The sequence below is a fragment of the Zingiber officinale genome, chromosome 2A (genome assembly GCF_018446385.1).
Source record: "Zingiber officinale cultivar Zhangliang chromosome 2A, Zo_v1.1, whole genome shotgun sequence".
Lineage (NCBI taxonomy): Eukaryota > Viridiplantae > Streptophyta > Magnoliopsida > Zingiberales > Zingiberaceae > Zingiber > Zingiber officinale.
Window position 1 is genome coordinate 31,583,311 of NC_055988.1, and position 20,879 is coordinate 31,604,189.

The 20,879-nt window shown below is 35.3% G+C and overlaps 3 protein-coding genes across 3 annotated transcripts; 2 read left to right on the top strand and 1 right to left on the bottom strand.

The window, feature by feature from the left end:
* Positions 1–1,776: 1,776 nt before the first annotated feature.
* On the top strand, positions 1,777–12,407 carry LOC122043621 (24-methylenesterol C-methyltransferase 2-like). Its single transcript, XM_042604229.1, has 3 exons — positions 1,777–1,835; positions 1,924–2,160; positions 12,179–12,407. The coding sequence occupies exons 1-3, from the start codon at positions 1,777–1,779 to the stop codon at positions 12,405–12,407; spliced, it is 525 nt and encodes a 174-aa protein (XP_042460163.1).
* A 5,591-nt stretch (positions 12,408–17,998) lies between these two features.
* LOC122043622 lies at positions 17,999–18,364 on the bottom strand. Its single transcript, XM_042604230.1, has one exon. It carries the CDS (start codon positions 18,362–18,364, stop codon positions 17,999–18,001), a length of 366 nt encoding a protein of 121 aa, XP_042460164.1.
* Positions 18,365–19,000: 636 nt separating this feature from the next.
* On the top strand, positions 19,001–20,355 carry LOC122043623 (ribosomal RNA small subunit methyltransferase H-like). The gene is made up of 4 exons (XM_042604231.1): positions 19,001–19,207; positions 19,295–19,363; positions 19,587–19,824; positions 20,201–20,355. Exons 1-4 carry the CDS (start codon positions 19,001–19,003, stop codon positions 20,353–20,355), a joined length of 669 nt encoding a protein of 222 aa, XP_042460165.1.
* The last annotated feature ends 524 nt before the right edge of the window (positions 20,356–20,879 follow it).

The window sequence follows — 20,879 nt, forward strand, 5'->3', positions numbered from 1 at the left end:
ATATATATATAATTAAAAAAATAAATTAAACATCTATAGTCTCCTCCTAATATTAACAAAAATAATAAGTTGATTTTAGAAAAAGAAAAATTTCTTTAATATATGTATATATATTATTTAATCGAGTATTCAGGTTGGATATCGGATATTAATAGTCCCTCCATATCCTCCTCCATTCAAATTAGATGTCGAATCTTTTATCGAATTCGGATGAAATTGTAACCTACTTAAAAACCTACTTACATCTTTTCCATTTTATTCTTTTGATTAATGTTTTTTTATTATTTCCTCTCTCATTTATATGTGACTCTTATCCTTTTTCTTACATCTTAAATTATATTAAATATTCTACAGCAAGATCACATGTAGTATTAGTTTCTAAAGATTAGTATCATAATAATATTAATTTCTAGAGACCGGTACCATGACAACATTGGTTTGTTAAATTATGCATTTTTAAAGAAGATAAAATCTTCTTATCACTATTATTGAAGTAACTAATATTTTTAGGTATATATAAACTTTGTAGAACTTGAGAACCTATTGAAATGAGTCTGATCAAAGTTTCTAGGTCCATCAATAAATTTTTACCTAGAGAAATCATAATTTAAAAAATTTACAATAAGATAAAAGCTTTGAGTGTGGAGAAAGTAAAGATGCAATGAAATAATGGTTCTGAGCCTTTTAAAAAAAGTTATGATTACATATCAAGTTGCACAGACATTGATGCTAGTATTACCAAAACTAACATCAATTTGGTGCTAGTGTTATGAAACTAGAGATCCAAAGGTTGTCTCCTTTATTGTTTCCCGACCTTCCTAGCTATGCTTAAAATGAATTTAAAATTTTAAAATAATGTGGTGTTGATTTTAAAAGATCAACATCAATGTAGTGCCGATCATTGTAAACCAACATCAGGTTTATGAGAAAAACACAATATTATCGTGCTAGTTTCATAATACTAGTACCACAGTCGTGCTGGTTTTGTAAAGTAACACCACAGTGGTGCTAATATTCCGATACCAACTTCAATATTTCTTCAACTTGACATGCAATCATAATTTTTTGTAAGAGACTCAAAACCATGATTTCATAGCATTTCTACCTTCTCCACACTGAGAGCTTTCATCTCATTATAATTTTTTAGAATTCTCATTCCCTAGGTCAATTAATGAGTTTTGGTCAAAACTCATTGATGGACTTAGAGAGTTCCGATCAGACCCATTCCAAGTGCTTTAGTTTCTGAAGTTCCCCAGAATTTATATGTGCCCAAAAATATCAATTTGAAGTAATTAACAGTAGTGATCAGAAGATTTTCAAAGTTTATAACTTTAAGGTAATTTGCACATACTTATAACTTATCGTAGAGATGTCAGAATTATACATAGACATCATAAATATCTTCACTATATTACCTTCTTCCATTACCGGATATCACTACAAGAAAAATCCTCATAGACATCGGTGGAACAACAACGATTTTAAGCAAAAATCGATGTCTTTGAGTATTTTAGACCGGTTTTTTCAAAAATCGGTGTCTATGAGCGCAGATTTTCGCTCATAGACATCGATTTTTTTAGCCGATGTCTATGAGCGCCTTTTTTTCATTAATAGACACCGATTTTAACCACGATTTTTAAAATCCGGTGTCTATGAACCAAAATTCTGGCGGACTTTCTTAGCGCGCTTTCTTTTGGGCTTCTCCTCGCCCACCATAAATCGAAACCCTAATCCTCCGCATCCTCCATTTAGGAGGTACCATTTGAAAGACGAGCAATGGATCTCTCGACGGCGATGTGGACGGCGACGGTCGTCGGCGCTGTCGCGGTCTACTGGTTCGTGTGGGTGATGGGCTCGACGGAAGTGAAAGGCAAGCGGACAGTGAACCTTAAGATGGGATAGATCATGCGAGATAAGGTGCAGGACAAGTACAAGCAGTACTGGGCCTTCTTTCTCCGCTCCAAGGAGGGCATTGCCCTCCGCCGCGTCCGACAACGATAACGTCCCTGCCTTCGTCGACACCTTCTACAACCTCGTCACAGACATCTACGAGTGGGGATGGGGGCAGTCCTTCCACTTCTCGCCCTCACTTCCCGGCCGCTCCCACCGGGAAGCCACACGCATCCACGAGGAGCCCGCCGCTGATCTGAGAGATGGGGTGTTGGTGCAAGTTGCACCAGAATCAAACCTGAGTTTTGATGTTGTTAAAGGTTCAAGTTAAGTCTTGTTATGATCTAACAAGTTGATTGAGTGTGCAAGATGTTTACTCAACCAAGAAAGACCTAGTTGGAGGCTAGGCAGGAGAAATCTTAGCAGATCGTGGAACCTAGGTGCAAGTCCAAGGAGGTCGAGAGGACCTGAAGCTTGGCAGTATGATCGAGAGGTCTGGAGGACCTAAGATCAAGGGAAAAGTCCTGGCGAGCCGATCAGAGCTAAGTGAAAAGTCCAAACTAGATCTAGAGGATCTAAGTTTGGCGGGTAGGTTGAGGTAAAAAACTGGAGGAGTGACAGTGAGGTCGAGTTCCAGAAGGGAACAACCCTAGGTCGCTGATCCAACTGAAGAAACCGGGAAGGTTTCCAAGTTGAGATCAAGAACAGTTCTACTATTTTTTTATTACTCATTCATTATTATGCTTTGTGCTAACATCTATATTGCAGAAAGTTTTTGTTCTAACACTGTGCTGCAAGTCAGACTGGATCGGTCGACCGAACCAGCGATTCAGTCGATCGAACAAAGCATCAGACAAAATCAAAAAGCAAACAGCTCAGACCAGATCAAAGTCAAAGTCCGATCAAAGCTTGATCGGTCGACCGAACAGTAAGATCGGTCGACCGATCCCTGGTGACTTAGCACAGACCAAGTTAATAAACATCGATCAGCAGAAAAGGGAAAAGGCTGATCGGTCGACCAAACCCGATGACCGGTCGACCGATCCAATCAAAATTAATTACAGCATTAATGAGGATCTTGGCAAATTTCGACGAACAGGGAAATAGACTGTTCGGTCGACCGAAAAATGGGTTCGGTCGACCAAACCATTCATGAGCATTTACTACGACAGATCGAGCCAGCTGTAGTCTTCAGCGAGGAAGGAATGGAGCTGGTTCGGTCAACCGAAAAGAGGGATCGGTCGACCGAACCTCCAGTACTCTTAAAAATTAAGGCTCGAAGTCAGAGGCAGGAGACAACTTTCTAATAAATTATGGTGCTCTTCTGCAAGTTGCTCACGCCTACGATTTCAGCAAGCAACTTCATTCGTGCCGACCAAGCTTCGTCTTTCAAATCTTATTGTCGGTATACTTATTTTATATTGCACTTAATTTACATAAGATAGTAGGTGTGTTACTATCTTAACATTCTTGTATTTGTACGATTCGCTTCTTTCCGAGGATTTCGGAAAGAAGGATTTTAGTGCTTTGCCCATCGGTGCGGTCAAGGACTGCGAGCCTTCGAGTAGGAGTCGAGCAAGACTCCGAATGAAGTAAAACAACCTTGTCTCTTTATATTTTCTGCTGCTTACTCGAATTGTTTTGAAATACGAAAAGAATAGTTTTTAAAAGAGCGCGATATTCACTCTCCTCTATCACTTAAATCGATCTATCAATTAGTATCAAAGCAGGTTAGTTCTGAAATTTCTTAACCGATTTTCAAAGCACCTTTTAAAAACTTTCTTTTCTTTTCCTTTAGAATATTTTTATTATTTATTCTTCAGGCACTACTAATCCCAAGACGAAAGTCTTGAAAATATTTTTTTAAAATTTTTGTCTTGCAAGGATGATGAACTCATATAAAGAAGGATATAGTACTGTCCGACCTCCACTATTCAAAGGAGAAAATTTTAGTTATTGGAAGAATAGGATGGAGTGTTACTTGAAGTCCGATATCGAGCTCTGGTTCACTGTTTTGAAAGGATATACTACCCCAACAAAGGACGGAACAACACTAGAACCAGAAGAATAGACTCCCCAAATGACTAAGAAGGCACAATTGAACTACAAGGCGATCAACACCATTCAGTGTGGGCTTACTATGGAGGCGTTGAACTGAATCGGTCCCTATGATGACGCCAAAGAATTGTGGGACTCGCTAGTCAAGCTACACGAAGGAACTGACGACTCAAAGGTAAACAAATGAGATTTACTTTTAAATAATTTATTGAATATAAAAATGTTTCCCGGAGAGACGGCCTCGCAACTACACGCTCGACTGAAGGACATCTTAAACGACCTTCACCTGATCAGGCATAGTCTTGAAAATCGTGATATAATAAGGTATGCTCTGAACGCCTTTCTGAGGAATGCTTTGTGGGCATCAATTGTAGATGCGTACAAAGTTTCCAAGGATCTTTCAATTCTTAAGTTAGACGAGTTATTTTATGAATTAGAATTACACGAACAGTCTAACACAAGCCATGTCGAGAAAGGTGTAGCTTTGTATGCAAGATCAAGCAAGGAAACAAAATCAAAAAAGAAGATCGAGTCAGAAAGCGAACCAGACTCGGGCTCAACAAATGAAGAAGAATTAGTCAACATGGTCCGACGGTTGTTGACTAAAAAGAAGTTTAGAAGAAGCACCAAAAAGACCCCACTAAATCAAATCTAAAACAAATCAGAAGTGACCTGTTATGGATGCAACAAGAAGGGGCATTTCAAAAATGAATGTCCAAATCGGAAAGAAGAAGGACTCAAATCAACAAGACGAAAGAAGGCTCTTCAAGCGACATGGGACGAAACTTCTTCCGACGAATCCGATGCGGAGCAAACGAAGCACTCAAGCCACCTTGCATTTATGGCAAGAAACGAAGATTCCGGGTCTGAGTCCGACGAAGAGTACGAATCCAAGTTCGACATCGAGTCCGATAGAAGCCCGGGATCGGAAGATCCAAATATGGTAACGATTTATTCAAAGTCTAACTTGCTTAAAGTAGTTAAATGTTTGTTTAAAAAATTGTCGAAATTTGAAAAACAAAATAACTTGTTACTTAAGGAAATAGACCACCTTAAGCAATAAGTTAACTTGAGTGACTCGACTAACCGAGTTCAACTTGAAACTTTAACTCAAGTTAAAAAACTTGAGGAAGAAAATTCTGATTTGAAAGGTCAAGTCGAGCGACTCAAGAAAACGTTGGAAAGGTTCAAAATGGGATCCAAGTGTCTAAATATGGTACTTGGATCACAACAAGCCGTGTACAACAAATCTGGACTTGGTTACAAACCCAAACAAACAAACAAACCATACTTATCCTTAATCAGTCAAAATACTAGAAGTCAAGTCCAAGCATGAGTTCAAACAAAATCTTTAACCAAACAAATTGAACCAAACCTCTACTTGGTCCCTAAGAGTCAAATCCATTACTTAGATTGACCTTATCTAAGCTATGACTCAGGGGGAGCAAATAGAAAAACAATCCAACCAACTTGATTAAACCAAACTCAATACTTAGGCTTAGGATTATTTTTCTGCTTAGAACAGTTAGATGAAAAAGGTTTACCAAACCCTACAACAAAGTATCGGAATGGATTGGAATGATAGTACGTCAATGAAACTTTGTCGAAGGCATGTCTAGGCTGAATATGGAATTCTACCTGGTGCACTAGACTTAGTGGATCTGACCGAAGCTACCCCAGTCAAACATGGGCTAGTTAGACCAAAATTTAGTATTAAGTTTTTTGAGCGGGAATAGTTTGGAAAGCCTTCAGCAAGTGGTCTAATGATATTCAAGTAGGTCGTATGCCTCGCCACTGAACTGAAAGCTTATCCTTAGGACGCATGCTTGATTAACCCAAAGCTACGTTTGAATCTAACATGGGTTCAATAACCTCTTTCAATAAATTCAAAATTAATTAAAATCTAATTCAAATCAAATTCTAAAAATTTAATTAAAATTACTTAAAACTATTTTAAAATTATTTCAAAAAAACTTGATTGAAATTATTTAAAACTATTTTAAAATTATTTTAAAAAAACCTTAATTAAAATTACTTAAAACTATTTTAAAATTATTTCAAAAAAAAACTTAATTAAAATTATTTAAAACTATTTTAAAATTATTTTAAACAAACTTAATTAAAATTACTTAAAACTATTTTAAAATAATTTCAAAAAACTTAATTAAACTTATTTAAAACTATTTTAAAATTAATTAAAAATTATTTAAAACTATTTTAAAATTAATTAAAAATTATTTAAAACTATTTTAAAATTAATTAAAAATTATTTAAACCTATTTTAAAATTAATTAAAAATTATTTAAAACTATTTTAAATTTAATTAAAAATTATTTAAAACTATTTTAAAATTAATTAAAAATTATTTAAAAATATTTTAAAATTAATTAAAAATTATTTAAAACTATTTTAAAATTAAGTAAAAATTATTTAAAACTATTTAAAAATTATTTTAAAATTACTTAAAACTATTTTAAAATTATTTCAAAAACTTAATTAAAATTATTTAAAACTATTTTAAAATTATTTCAAAAAAACTTAATTAAAATTATTTAAAACTATTTTAAAATAAATTAAAACTTATTTAAAACTATTTTAAAATTAATTAAAAATTATTTAAAACTATTAAAACTTAATTAAAATTAGTTAAAACTATTTTAAAATTAATTAAAACTTAATTAAAACTTATTTAGAACTATTTTAAAATTAATTAAAACTATTTTAAAATTAATTAAAACTTATTTAAAACTTTTTTAAAATTAATTGAAACTTAATTAAAATTATTTAAAACTATTTTAAAATTAATTAAAACTTAAAACTATTTTAAAATTAATTAAAACTTAAAATTAATTAAAACTTAAAACTATTTTGAAATTAATTAAAACTTAAAACTATTTTAAAATTAATTAAAACTTATTTGAAACTATTTTAAAATTAATTGAAACTTAATTAAAATTATTTAAAACTATTTTAAAATTAAATAAAAATTATTTTAAACTTAATAAAAATTATCTTTAATTTAATAATTATTTTAAACTTAATAAAAATTATTTTAAACTTATTTTAAAAATTATTTTAAACTTAATAAAACTTATTTTAAATTTATTATAAATTATTTTAAAACTTATTAAAAAATTATTTTAAAACTTATTTAAAAAAAAATTAAACTTAATTATCTTAAAAAATATTTAATCTAAAATCATAAATACACTTCAACCAACTTTATAAACAAATAACCCACTCAATTTCATCCTTTAACCAAACTTTGGTTTAATCCTACATTGTGTAGGCATCTAAAGCTCTAGATAAATGGATTTTAGACAGCGGCTGCTCCAAACACATGACTGGGGATCAACACAAATTTACAAACATTGAATTCAAAAGCTTAGGGTCAGTTGTCTTTGGAAACAATGACAAGCTAAAGGTAATCGGTACAGGTGAAATTCAATTGCAGTCAAATATTTCAATTTAAAAAGTTTTATTTGTTGAACATTTTAATTACAATTTGCTTAGTATAAGTCAACTCTGTGATTTAGGATTTAAGGTTAAATTTTTATCTTCTGAATGCTTAATAAGTTACAATGACTCAACTAATATATTACTAAAAGGCTTTAGAGATAAAAATATATACTCTATTCATCTACCTAAAACAATATCCAAATATTTTCTAACTAATAATGATGAAACTTGGTTATGGCATAGGAGATTAGCTCATACCCACCTTAGAAATTTATTAAACTTAAGCAAAAATGGTTTAGTAAAAGGTTTGCCAAAACTAGGAAATCCTATAAATAAATTTTGTAATTCTTGTCAACAAGGAAAACAAATTAAATCAACTCATAAACCTACAAATCATAATAGAACAAATAGAATATTTGAACTAATACATTTAGATTTATTTGATTCTCATGGAATAAAATCTTTAAATGGAAATCTTTATTGCTTAGTAATCATTGATAAATACTCTAAATTTACCTGGGTAAAATTCTTATCAAATAAAAGTGACACTTTTGAAACATTTAAACATTTCTGTAAACAAGTAGAAAATGAAAAAGAAATTAAAATTAAGAAAATAAGAAGTGATAATGGAGGTGAATTCAAAAATCAAAACTTTAATACTTTTTGTTTAGAGAATGGATATCACCATGAGTTTTCATGCCCTAAAACTCCACAACAAAATGGCTTAGTTGAACGTAAAAATAGAACCTTGCAAGAAGCTGCTCGCACAATCTTAAATGAATATAATATACCAAAACATTTTTGGGCTGAAGCTGTTAATACAGCTTGTTATGTCCAAAATCGAATTATAATTAACAAAGACCAAAATAAAACATCTTATGAAATTTACTTTAATAAAATTCCTAACATAAAATATTTCAAAGTTTTTGGTTGTAATGTTCACATCTTGAATCTTAAAGATCACTTAGGCAAATTTACTTCAAAAACTAACCAAGGAATTTTTCTTGGGTACTCATCTACAAGTAGAGCCTATAGAGTTTACAATAAATCTACTTTGAAAATTGAGGAAACCACCAATGTAACTTTTAATGAAAATGATCATATTTCAATCAACGAACATGGTCTAAATTCTAGTCATCCAGTTAATCAAGAAGAAGAAGATGAATTAACAAAAAACAAACAACTTGAAATTTCTAATCAAAGAATATTAAAAACTAATCCTAATCATCCAGTTAATCAAATCATAGGAAATCCTGAATTGAGGGTTCAAACAAGATCTGCCTTTAGAAATCTAAGTCAAATAGAATTAATATCTAAAATTGAACCTAAAACCATAAGTGATGTGTTAGTAGACTCTGACTGGATAATTGCAATGCAAGAAGAGTTAAATCAATTTGAAAGGAACCAAGTTTGGGATTTAGTACCTCCACCAAAAGGAAAAATAATTATAGACACCAAATGGGTATTTAGGAATAAATTAGATGATCAAGGTGAAATTATACGAAATAAAGCTCGTCTAGTAGCCAAGGGGTTCAATCAAGTCGAAGGACTAGATTATGACGAGACCTATGCCCCGGTAGCCCGGCTTGAATCAATTAGAATGTTGCTTGCCTATGCAGCATTTAAAGGTTTCAAGTTATACCAAATGGATGTTAAATCTATTTTTTTAAATGGTTACATTAAGGAAGAAGTCTACGTAAGTCAACCACCCGGTTTTGAGGATATAGAAAACCCAACCTATGTTTTTAAGCTAAAAAAGGCATTATATGGCCTAAAGCAAGCACCTAGGACTTGGTATGAAAGACTGTCTAATTTCTTAAAATCTAAAGGATTTAAAGAAGGACAAATTGATCCTACCCTATTTATAAAAACCTTTAATTCAGATATTTTCATAGCACAAGTTTATGTTAATGATATTGTATTTGGTTCAACTAACTCACAATTCTTAAATGAATTCATAACCTTAATGGAAAATGAATTTGAAATGAGTTTAGTTGGTGAATTAAATTACTTCTTAGGTCTTCAAATTATACAAACTAAAGATGGTAACTATGTACATCAAACTAAATATACAAAAGATCTTATTAAAAAATTTGGTATGGAAGATTCAAAAGAAAGTAAAACTCCTATGGCAAGTAACATTAACCTTGATAATAATGAAAACGGTAAACCTATTGACTTAAAGCTTTATAGAAGCATGATAGGAAGTTTACTTTACCTAACTACGAGTCGACCTGATATTTTATTTGCAGTTAGTATGTGTGCCTGTTACCAAACTTGTGTGAAAGAATCCCATTTGTCCTTGGTTAAACGAATTATTAAATATTTAAAAGGAACTATCAATGTAGGAATTTGGTACCCTAGAACTTCACTTTTTGACCTAGTCGGATATTCTGATTCCTATTATGCCGGGTGTAAGTTGGATAGAAAGAGTACAAGTGGAGGATGTCAGTTGTTAGGTTCATCTTTAGTTAGTTGGTTTAGCCGTAAACAACAGTATGTTGCCTTATCAACCATTGAAGCCGAATACATAGCAATGGTCGAATGTGTAGCTCAATTGCTATGGATGTCACATACATTAAAAGATTTTAATCTAGATTATAAAAATGTAAAAACCTATATTGATAATATAAGTTCTATAAACCTAACTAAAAATCCAGTACATCATTCTACAACTAAACATATAGAGGTTAAACATCACTTTATTAGGGACCATGTGTCAAAATGAAATATTGAATTAAATTATATAGAATCTAAATCTAACTTGGCAGACATTTTTACTAAACCATTACCTGAAGCAGAATTTAGTAATCTAAGACGATAATTAGGAATGTGCTTTATAGATTAGGTTTGTTTGTTTTTGAAATTATTACTTAGTTTATCTTTCAAAATTATTTTTGTAAAAATTCCCTTTCAAATTTTTAGTTTTCAAAATTTTTTTTCTGGAGTAGCTTAGGATCTACCGTAGATTGCATGATCCTATAGTTCTAGGAGCCAACATCTCATAAGCACAGTAGGATCCCTTGTTTGATAACTTAGAATGGGTGAGATGCTTAGGTCTTAGCCCTAGATTTCATATGCTTATGTCTGTGCATCGTCATAAATCTGGGCTTTAAACAACATACATGAATCAATTTGGGTTAACTAACTACTAAAAACTTAGTTAGTATTAAATACTCAAATTGAGCAACCTGAGTCATCAGCTACTATCTTGTGGTAGTTAGCCTTGAACAAAGGTTGGACATTTCATGATAAGGACAAATTTTCCTTAGTTTTCCTATTCATGCTTGGACTTTTAGGAATTTGTCAATTTTAGGGGGAGTTTCAAAACAAGATTTTTTTAAGCTTATATTATTGATCAAATTATTTTCAAAAGATATTTTTCAATTTTCAAAAGATTATTTCTCAAAATATTTTTTAAATTCATTCTTTTCAAAATATTACTTCATTCTTTTCAAAATTCATTCTTTTCAAAATATTTTTTTAAAAAATCATTCTTTTCAAATATTTTTTTAAATATTTTTTTAAAATTCATTCTTTTCAAAATATTATTTTTCAAAATTCATTCTTTTCAAAATATTTTTTTCTTTTCAAATATTTTTTAATTCATTTTTTTTAAAAAAATATTATTTTTCTAAATTCATTCTTTTTCAAAATATTTTTTTTTCAAAATGTGTTTCAAAATTCAAAATATAGTTTTTTAAATTGTTGTTCTAAATTTATTCTTTTCAAAATATAAAATTTCAAATGTTTTAATTTTCAAAATCTCTTTCAAATTTTAACATATAAAAAAAAAATCTTAACTTAGTAAAATTTTTTTTAGTATTCTAACTTAGTATTATGTGTAAATTCTTTGATAATTCTATTCAAAATTTACTTTACTTAGTTAATATTTTAATCATTTATATATTAGAAAATATTATGATTAAATCTTGCTTGGTTTTTGGTTCTGCCCCTATTTTTGATGTGTGTCAAAGGGGGAGAGATAGTGAATTCAAGGGGAGTTATTTAACTCAGGGGGAGAAAAATTACTTGTTTATTTACTTGTTGCATATTTGAACTTAACTTTGAACCTTGGTTGCCAAACATCAAAAAGAGAGAGATAGTTGGTGCAAGTTGCACCAGAATCAAACCTGAGTTTTGATATTGTCAAAGGTTCAAGTTAAGTCTTGTTATGATCTAACAAGTTGACTGAGTGTGCAGGATATTTACTCAACCAAGAAAGACCTAGTTGGAGGCTAGGCAGGAAAAATTTTAGCAGATCATGGTACCCAGGTGCAAGTCTAAGGAGGTCGAGAGGACCTGAAGCTTGGCAGTATGATCGAGAGGTTTGGAGGACCCACTACAACAAAATTGTTAAAAGACAACACCATAAAGACAACAGTTTTAAAAGGAACTGTTGTTAATTTGGTAAAAGACAACGGTTTTTGGCAAAACCGTTGTCTTTGAGCGCTTGAAAAAAATAAAAGACAACAGTTTTGTAAAAACCGTTGTTGTTGAGTGACTTTTTGTAAAATCAACAACACCTTTTACAACAGTTTTCTAAAACTGTTGTCTTTAAACGCTTTTTTAGGGGTCAAAGACAACAGTTTTAATAAACCATTGTCTTTGACTTTATTCTTTCGCCGTTTTTCCCCCTTCGTCGTTTTTGTTGTAGCAGTGGTTTGCTTCCCTCTCTCTGAAAAATTTTTGGCGCACTATTTTCCCCCCTTAGCCTACCCGAACCCTAAACCTCTCTCCTCATACGATCTTTCTCCTCATACGGCTCTAGGCGTTGCCTCCGCCTCGGCCGCATCCCGACCCTCGTCGTCTCCTCCCCCGACACTGCCCGGGATGTCCTCCGCACCCACGATCACATCTGCGCCAGCCGCTCCTCCACCACCGTCACCCGCATCCTCCTCGATGGCTGCAGCGACATGGCCTTCGCCCCCTACGACGACGAGTGGAGGCAACGCCGCCAGATATGCACCCTCCACCAGCTGAGCCCCAAGATGGTATAGTCCTAAGCTCTGGTTCGCAAGCAAGAGGTGGCCACCATGGTTGCCGCCATCTACTCCCGTGGATCGGCAGCGGAGATCGACATGTCCGCCATCCTGTTTGCCTTCTCCAATGACATCCTGTGTCGGATAGTCACGGGGAAGAAGTTCGAAGGGAGGAAAGGGTTGTTCTCGAAGCTCATCTCAGAGAACTCGGTGCTGCTGGCCAAGATTTATCTCGGGGATTACCTCCCGTGGCTCGGTTGGGTGGATTAGTTGCTCGGCAAGGTGGCGCGAGTGAAGAAGAACCATAAGAGGTGGGACGATTTACTGGATCAGGTTATCAAGGAACATGAAGAGCGAGTGTCGTCGCATGATGAGAAAGATTTCGTGGATGTTTTGATCTCCCTTCAGAAGGATCCCGTGTTGGAATCCATCCTCACTTCGGAAGTCATCAAGGCGCTTCTTCAGGTAGATTAATTCTTCCTCTGCTCAACTTCCACAACAAATAGGTCGAATAGCCGAACCGTATGAGGACATTCCCTAATACATTTTTAGGGAATGTCTTCTTGTGAGACAATTATTTTTTCAAAACAATCCTAAAAACTTTATTGACCTGGACTAGTGGTTTTAATGTTCAGAGGTTATATGTGGAAAATTGTTCAATAAAGTATAGAAAGCAGGGTGTTATTTTGGTCTGTGGCAGATCAGCATCGACACTACATCTCCATATATAAATGTACATGTATTGTCTAAGTTCCAGTATGAATGGTTATATCACACTTTATACGGTACAAAAGTAATTTAGATTTACTCTTTATTTGTATTACATTTGCTGATTTCTTAAATTTACATCACCAAAAGATTAGAGCTTGGAATTCCAGAATTCACAAGTGCAAGGACGGAAGTTGTTTATATATGGTTATCCTTTTAGAGTATCTAGTAAGTCATTTCCTTATCTGATCTCCGAGCAACCATTGAGAAGAGTACAATACTGTGGAATGCTTTAATCTTCTATGAGATGTTGTACTTGATTTGCACTAACCACTCAAATTCATTGAACCTAACTCTTTGTAGAAAAAACACTACAACTATGTAGGATTCTTAGCATATATGATCCTTGTGAGATAAATGAATTATCTTTCATACAGTTAATTATCATATATGTATGCTAGTTAATCACAATTTGGCTTGGAATACAGGTGGAAATTCCTGCCTCTGCATATTTATTTTGTATTTCTTCTGTTGAAGCAATAGTCTTCTTTTGTATCGTATATTCTAGCACATGAAGAGAAGTAGCAAACTAGAAGTGCAACTAATAGTAAAGATGCTCAGTCCAATCAAGCACATGAAAAAGAAGCAACCAATTATAGGTGCAATGTCAATGGATAATCCTGGAGCTCTCGACAAATGGTACACAGGGAACAAGGCACAAATCTCAAAGACAAAGAGAGAAGAAATATAGTCACTTTGTGAATAAGATATTGAGTCACGGGAATGCTAGAGATACAGTGAAGATAATCAACTATATCAAATAAAGTCATTGAAGGGCACCAACGAAGTTACACAGGATCAAAAGACCAGAAATGGATATACAGTAGAGTAGCTATAAGGGCTATTCTAAGAAGATACTGGCTACTGCAACAAATAGAGGACTTCAAGGAAGGAAATAAGAGGGATTTACTATTAGTCTACTATTAGTCTTCTTTTACTATTAGTCAATGGATAATTCTAGTTTACTATTAGTCTTCTTTTGTATTTCTTCTGTTAGTAGTGGCCACAACCACAAAACTCTCCCTTCCGGTAACATTTTTTTCCGTTCCCTTCCATTGTTTGATACAATTTGTTTCAAAAATTGAGACTACTGTTACTTAGTATTCATAAGTCTTCCCATAAAGAAGACATTATAGATGTCTTCTTGTTTATACTACTGTTACTTAGTATTCATAAGTCTTCCTAAAAACTTTATTGTTTTAAAAATATTATTATCTTTCTTATTTGTTGAATATAGATGTCTCTATTACTATGACTGTGTGTTCTGGACTAGTGGTTGGTTTTCTACTTGCAAATCAAAATGTCAAGGATGCATACCAACTGGACTGGAACAAGGTGATTAAGAATTTGTTCTTTATTTTTATTTTCTAGGTTATTGAATGCCTATATATAATATACCTATTGAGACAATTTGTTTTAGCTTACTTGTTTCATTCTTCATATTATGTCTACTAATATTATTTTTTCACTGTTTGTTGTTGCTAGGCTAGAAGAGCTTTGAAAATTCGAGAGTGAAGACAACTCATACAAATCAAGAATTTAAAATCATTGGGATAAGTGACAGGCCTTGCAAAGATGAAATATGAGTTTTTCCTAGTTGTGTTGTTTCATTATTTGTCAGCATTTTGCAATCAATTGGTTTATAAGAATTTTTGAACCATATGTAATGAAGCATTATTTTAAGAACTAGGAGAAGCTGATTTTATATACCAAATCGCTGTAATGAAGAATTTTTGAACCATATGTAATGAAGCATTTCACTGCAAAGATATACCAAATCACTGTCAACATTTCAATGAGCTTCCCTGGTGGAAAACTCAAGGTTGAAGCCTCAACAACGAATGAGTGTCCTCAGTGAGGTATGTGCTGATCTTTAAGATTGGTTTTGTTGGTATGACCTATATGCTATTTTTTCATGCTTATCCTTCGATGATAGGCTTTCAGGTTCAATAATTATGATCCTAACCCACTCCTACATGCATGTGGCATTAGCATTGTCACTGCTTTTACTCAAGTAGGAGGCATAGTATTACAGCCTCCCCGAGTATGGTTTTATGTTTTGTATTTATACTTTTACGTATTATTTGAGGTTATTTATGACAACTAAAGCAAATGTTGCAGCTCAGAGTTGGCAATGGAGAGGACTTTATTCCATCAAGGGGGAGATGGAATTTTAACCAAAAGGTGTGTTTTTTTTCTTTCAATGAGTTTATTCTTTAAATTGTTAGGACCCTTGTATTGAAAAATATGGACTATGGTTTCACTTGGAGGTTTGACTATTCTTTCCAAGTTAAACTTGTGAAAATTCTAGGTTAACCAGAGTCCATCCAATCCTACCAGACAGGATTGGTGACTAGTTCCAGTTTCAACTTGCTGAAGTGAATTGTTCAAGATTTTGAAACTTGTCTCTTTTGATCATAAATAACTTGGACAACTTGCTGAAGAAAATTGAAAGACAAAAGGACCTTGATAATATAAAGGAGTGCATTCAAAAGGTATTTTATTTCAATTCCATCTTCCTGCATTCTCTTATTTCGTTATGTACCACAACGTCCGAAATGCCCAAGAGTTGTTTTATAGTCCATAGGGGAAGGTTCTTCTACTGTACCTTCGCGAAGGAGATATGTAGATCTCAAACCTTCTTCCAATCACACATCCATCGAGCTGACAGGGACAGATCGGCCTGGCCTCCTCTCTGAAGCTAGTGTTGTTCTTACTGATCTTAAATGCAATGTGGTGAGTGCTGAGGTCTGGACACACAACACTCGAGCCGCAGCAGTTATGCAGGTGATCGATGAGAAGAATTCAGCTATAACTGATCCTCAAAGACTCTCTAGAATCAAGCAACTATTTTGCAATGTGCTAAAAGGGAACAACAGGCATAGGGGAGCCAAGACTGCGGTTTCCATGGGTATCACTAACACAGAGAGAAGGCTTCACCAGTTAATGCTCGATGATAGGGATTATAAGAGGTCTGAAGAAGATAGTGGGAACAAGAATTGCCGGACAAAGGTTACTGTTGTCAATTGGTTTGACAAGGATTATTCTGTGGTCACAATACGGTGTAAGGATAGGCTGAAGCTTCTTTTCGATACAGTTTGCACTTTAGCAGATATGCAATATGTGGTTTTCCATGGAAGTTTATTTGTAATGGGATAAATTTTATTTGAACATGAGATATGTTTCTTCTTTTGTGATTGTAATTCTTGTATAACTAACATTTTGAATGATATTGATGTGGAGAATATTCTTTCTTGATTATGATTCTTTATTATATATTTAAATTGAAATATGATATATTGGTATTAAAAGATAATAATTTAAAAGACAACGGTTTAAAACCGTTATTATTGTCTATCACCCTTAAAGACAACGGTTAAAAATTGTTGTCGTAGCCCTAAAAATAATTGTAATTGGTAGTGTTATGTTATTAAAAATGCTCTAAATAACAATGGTTTTAAACCGTTGTCTTTTCATTCAAAGACAACGGTTTAAAATCGTTGTAAACTGTTGTCTTTTCATTCAAAGACAACGGTTTAAAACCGTTGTCGTAGCCCCCCCACTTTTAACAACACTGCCAATTACAACGGTTTTAAAGGGCCTACGACAACGGTTTTTAACTGTTGTCTTTTAATATTTTTGTTGTAGTGACCTAAGATCAAGGGAAAAGTCTTAGCGAGCCGATCAGAGCTAAGTGAAAAGTCCAAACTAGATCTGGAGGATCTAAGTTTGGCGGGTAGGTTGAGGTAAACAACTGGAGGAGCGACAGTGAGGTCGAGTTCCAGAAGAGAACAACCCTAGGTCGCTAATCCAACTGAAGAAACCGGGAAGGTTTCCAAGTTGAGATCAAGAACAGTTCTACTGTTCTTTTATTACTCATTCATTATTATGCTGTGTGCTAACATCTATGTTGCAGAAAGTTTTTGTTCTAACACTGTGCTGTAGGTCAGACTGGATCGGTCGACCGAACCAAAGATTCAGTCAACCGAACAAAGCATCAAACAAAATCAGAAAGCAAACAGCTCAGACCAGATCAAAGTCAAAGTCCGATCAAAGCTTGATCGGTCGACCGAACAGTAAGATCGGTCGACCGATCCCTGGTGACTCAGCACAGACCAAGTTAACAAACATCGATCAGCAGAAAAGGGAAAAGGCTGATCGGTCGACCAAACGCGATGACCGGTCGACCGATCCAATCAAAATTAATTGCAACATTAATGAGGATCTCGGCAGATTTCGACGAACAGGGAAATAGACTGTTCGGTCGACCAAAAAATGGGTTCGGTCGACCGAACCATTCATGAGCATTTACTGCGACAGATCGAGCCAGCTGTAGTCTTTAGCGAGGAAGGAATGGAGCTGGTTCGGTCGACCGAAAAGAGGGTTCGGTCGACCGAACCTCCAGTACTCTTATAAATTGAGGCTCAAAGTCAGAGGCAGGAGACAATTTTCTAATAAATTCTAGTGCTGTTCTGCAAGCTGCTCACGCCTACGATTTTAGCAAGCAACTTCATTCGTGCCGACCAAGCTTCGTCTTTCAAATCTTATTGTCGGTGTACTTATTTTATATTGCACTTAATTTACATAAGATAGTAGGTGTGTTACTATCTTAACATTCTTGTATCTGTACGATTCGCTTCTTTCCGAGGATTTCGGAAAGAAGGATTTTAGTGCTTTGCCCATCGGTGCGGTCAAGGACTGCGGGCCTTCGAGTAGGAGTCGAGCAAGACTCCGAACGAAGTAAAACAACCTTGTCTCTTTATATTTTCCGCTGCTTACTCGAATTATTTTGAAATACGAAAAGAATAGTTTTTAAAAGAGCGCGATATTCACCCCCCCCTTTATCGCTTAAATCGATCTATCATGGGGATCTCATCTTTCAAATCATCCAGAGTCAGCAATGGCAGCACCTCGTCATCCACTTCATGTATCTCAAAAACAGGGGCATACCTACTCAGTCCCAGTTCCTTGAGCCATGACCGCACTCCGCCATCCTCTTTAGAACGACAAAACCCGTTCGGGTCAATCCATTCTACCCCATCCATATCTGAAGGGGCTTCCCCTTTCGCAACAGGACCAGTGCCCCTACTATTCGAAACCCTAACCCTTCCCCTGGTCCTCCTGCGAGACGGGCTATCAGACCCTTCTATAAACCCATCATTTGCAGCATCCTCTCTGCCACCAGTTTTGAAATCTGCGTTTTCCATGCCTTCATCCGCCTTCAAGACCCAGTTTGATCAAACCCGCCTTGCACCCCGCCACGACTTCAGATCACGGCGGACCTTAATTACTCCTGACACGAGCAAGTCGAGGCTATCGTCGATAGAGAGGAGAACTTTATTGTCGGGCAGAGTCGGAAGTAGAGGAGGGAGGTTGCCCGTCCCGTCATCACTGTGAGAGTCAAGTTTGGCAGCAATCTGATGGGTCTTGGAAGGCAGTCTATGGTGGAAAACACGGGGCTTGGCATGATATCCGGGAGCTGAAAGCTTCCACTGTTTAGGCCGCTGCATTAGGGGATCCGAGGGAATGGCAGCGGGTTGGTTGCCAATCTCCCCAAGGCGCACGCTAGGGCAACGTTGCCACTTGGTACTGAGTAAAGGCGCGGCCGGTACATCAATTAGCTCGGCCACGCCGCCATTGGACGGTGGCTCCGGCGGTTGGAGATCCTCCATCAAATCGAACGTCGGGCACTCCTCCTCTGTCCGTTCGTCCTTCTCCATCCCAAGCTCTTTGCTCAAGTTCTGACCTTTTTTCCTTAGCACTCTCATCATCCCTGATTCGCTTTGTGCCGTTCTTTGTTGCAGATCGTAGATGCCCATCCGGAGTTGGAGTTGTTCGTGGGAATGGATATGGATGCTTTAATCCATGACCAGACCCGGGCTCAGATAGAGAAGCTCTTGGTCATGGATTCGCGCAGCAACAAGTTGAAAGCTTACACTCATGTCAAAAACTTCAAGTACATCAAGTCGGTGCTTGGCGGCGTCAATGAGAACCTGCTTGACGTTGGGGTGAACGACATCTTGATGGACCTTGGAATCTCATCCATGCAGGTTATTGTTTAGTTTCACTTCTCATGTTTGATGAATTGCCGAAAAGAACTTACTTTGAATCTAATAAGTTGGTAAGCTATTTAATAGGCAGATGACTCTACAAGGGGATTTAGTGTGCAAGGTGATGGACCTTTGGATATGCGCATGAATCCTCAGGTAAGAGTTCTTAGATGAACTATTTTACTTTAATTATTGAATTAGGATATAAGACAGTGTGAGTTTTTCACCCCTGCAGTAAAGTAGAATGAATGTGATTTATTCAGTAGGTTGCTTGCCTAATTACTACTTGCCTATAGGAAAACTAAATCAGCGATTAAAGGTGATTAATCATCTCTAGTTTAAGCCATTTTGTTTTCCAAAGAAAGTATCTTTCTTCTAGTGCTCTGTCAAGCAAATGAAACATTTAATAAGAGTGTTGATGCATGCAAGTTTGACAGCTGAAGAGATATTGAATTCTTGGCCTGCTGTGGAAGTGGGAAAGGTACTACGTGAATATGGAGAAGAAAGCAATTGGCAATTTATTCAGAATCAAATTGTTGAAGCTCGTGCACAAGGGGGATTGCATACTACAGATGAACTTGTGCATCTTGTGAGAAGAGCATCATCCAAGTCAGGAGGTATGGTTTTCCACTGACCGAACACACTTGTTTTCTCGCTCACTCAACACTGCAACCTCTTTGGTATCAACTAATGAGAAGAACCATCTTTATTAAAGATAGCAGAGTGTTGTTTCTTGGAAAGATTTGTTTAGCATGTTTGTTTAGAGTTTGACTAGGCCATGACTCAATACTAACCTTAATTTGATTGTTTAAATGTTGGGCTCCTGTTTCATAGCAAAAGGTTCATTTTGTGACTCGAAACTAAGTTTTTTTTTTATTGTTTAAGTGTATTTTCTGAATTTTGAGAACCAATTTTTTTTTGTACATCTACCATCAAGTATGACCCAACTTTATTAGATGCTATCATGTTTTCATTAACATTATATCTGTAAAGGTAAAGTTGATAGTTTGGGGAAAAATGTTTTGGAGGCGCTTAAGGAAATGATTCCAAGCAGAGATGAAGAGATCAAATTGAAACAATATAAAGAGAAACCACCTGTGAAGCTTGGTCTAGCTGAAAGCTTCTTGAAGTCAGTTGATCCTGTCTGAGAAGCTGAACAAGACGGAGATCCGGAAGAAAGAAACCCACTACGCTGATGAAGAATAATACTCGTAGAACGCCGATCCGAGAAACCCAAAGCGGATCGGGAAAAATTAGAGTCACCGAAGGTCCTCCTCCATGAAGACTCGATGACGAAGAGGAAATCCAAATCTGAAGAGAAAAAACCCAGATCCAAAGCTTCCAAGACTTCCTGCGCACAAGAAACCAACCAACACTACCGTCAGTGACCTAAGACCGGGGTGGGAATCCCTGGTTAGGCCCTCCGATGCTTAAGTCAGTGATCTCTCTCGGTGTGGAAGAAAGAGGAAGAAGATGAACAGTAGTTGAAAAATTAGGGTCATGAATGTGCACGATGATGTGAACTTACCTTGCCAACGGAGAGGATTCCCCTTTTTATACCACTTCATATAACCTCTGTAGTCATGAAGTAGACCCCGGTTTGTTAGAGTTTGTTATGAGATGACGTAAGCTGCGTACTTGTGATAAATGACTTTTAATGAATCTTTCTTGT

Excerpts from the sequence above, each read along its gene's own strand:
- LOC122043621 (XM_042604229.1), top strand. The coding sequence starts at position 1,777 with ATGGATCTCTCGACGGCGATGTGGACGGCGACGGTCGTCGGCGCTGTC. Across the intron at positions 1,836-1,923 it reads GGCGCTGTCGCGGTCTACTG|GACAAGTACAAGCAGTACTG; the intron begins GTTCGTGTGGGT and ends GATAAGGTGCAG. Across the intron at positions 2,161-12,178 it reads GCTGATCTGAGAGATGGGGT|GCGTTGCCTCCGCCTCGGCC; the intron begins GTTGGTGCAAGT and ends ATACGGCTCTAG.
- LOC122043623 (XM_042604231.1), top strand. The coding sequence starts at position 19,001 with ATGGATATGGATGCTTTAATCCATGACCAGACCCGGGCTCAGATAGAG. Across the intron at positions 19,208-19,294 it reads TTGGAATCTCATCCATGCAG|GCAGATGACTCTACAAGGGG; the intron begins GTTATTGTTTAG and ends GCTATTTAATAG. Across the intron at positions 19,364-19,586 it reads ATATGCGCATGAATCCTCAG|TGCTCTGTCAAGCAAATGAA; the intron begins GTAAGAGTTCTT and ends TCTTTCTTCTAG.
- LOC122043622 (XM_042604230.1), bottom strand. The coding sequence starts at position 18,364 with ATGGAAAACGCAGATTTCAAAACTGGTGGCAGAGAGGATGCTGCAAAT.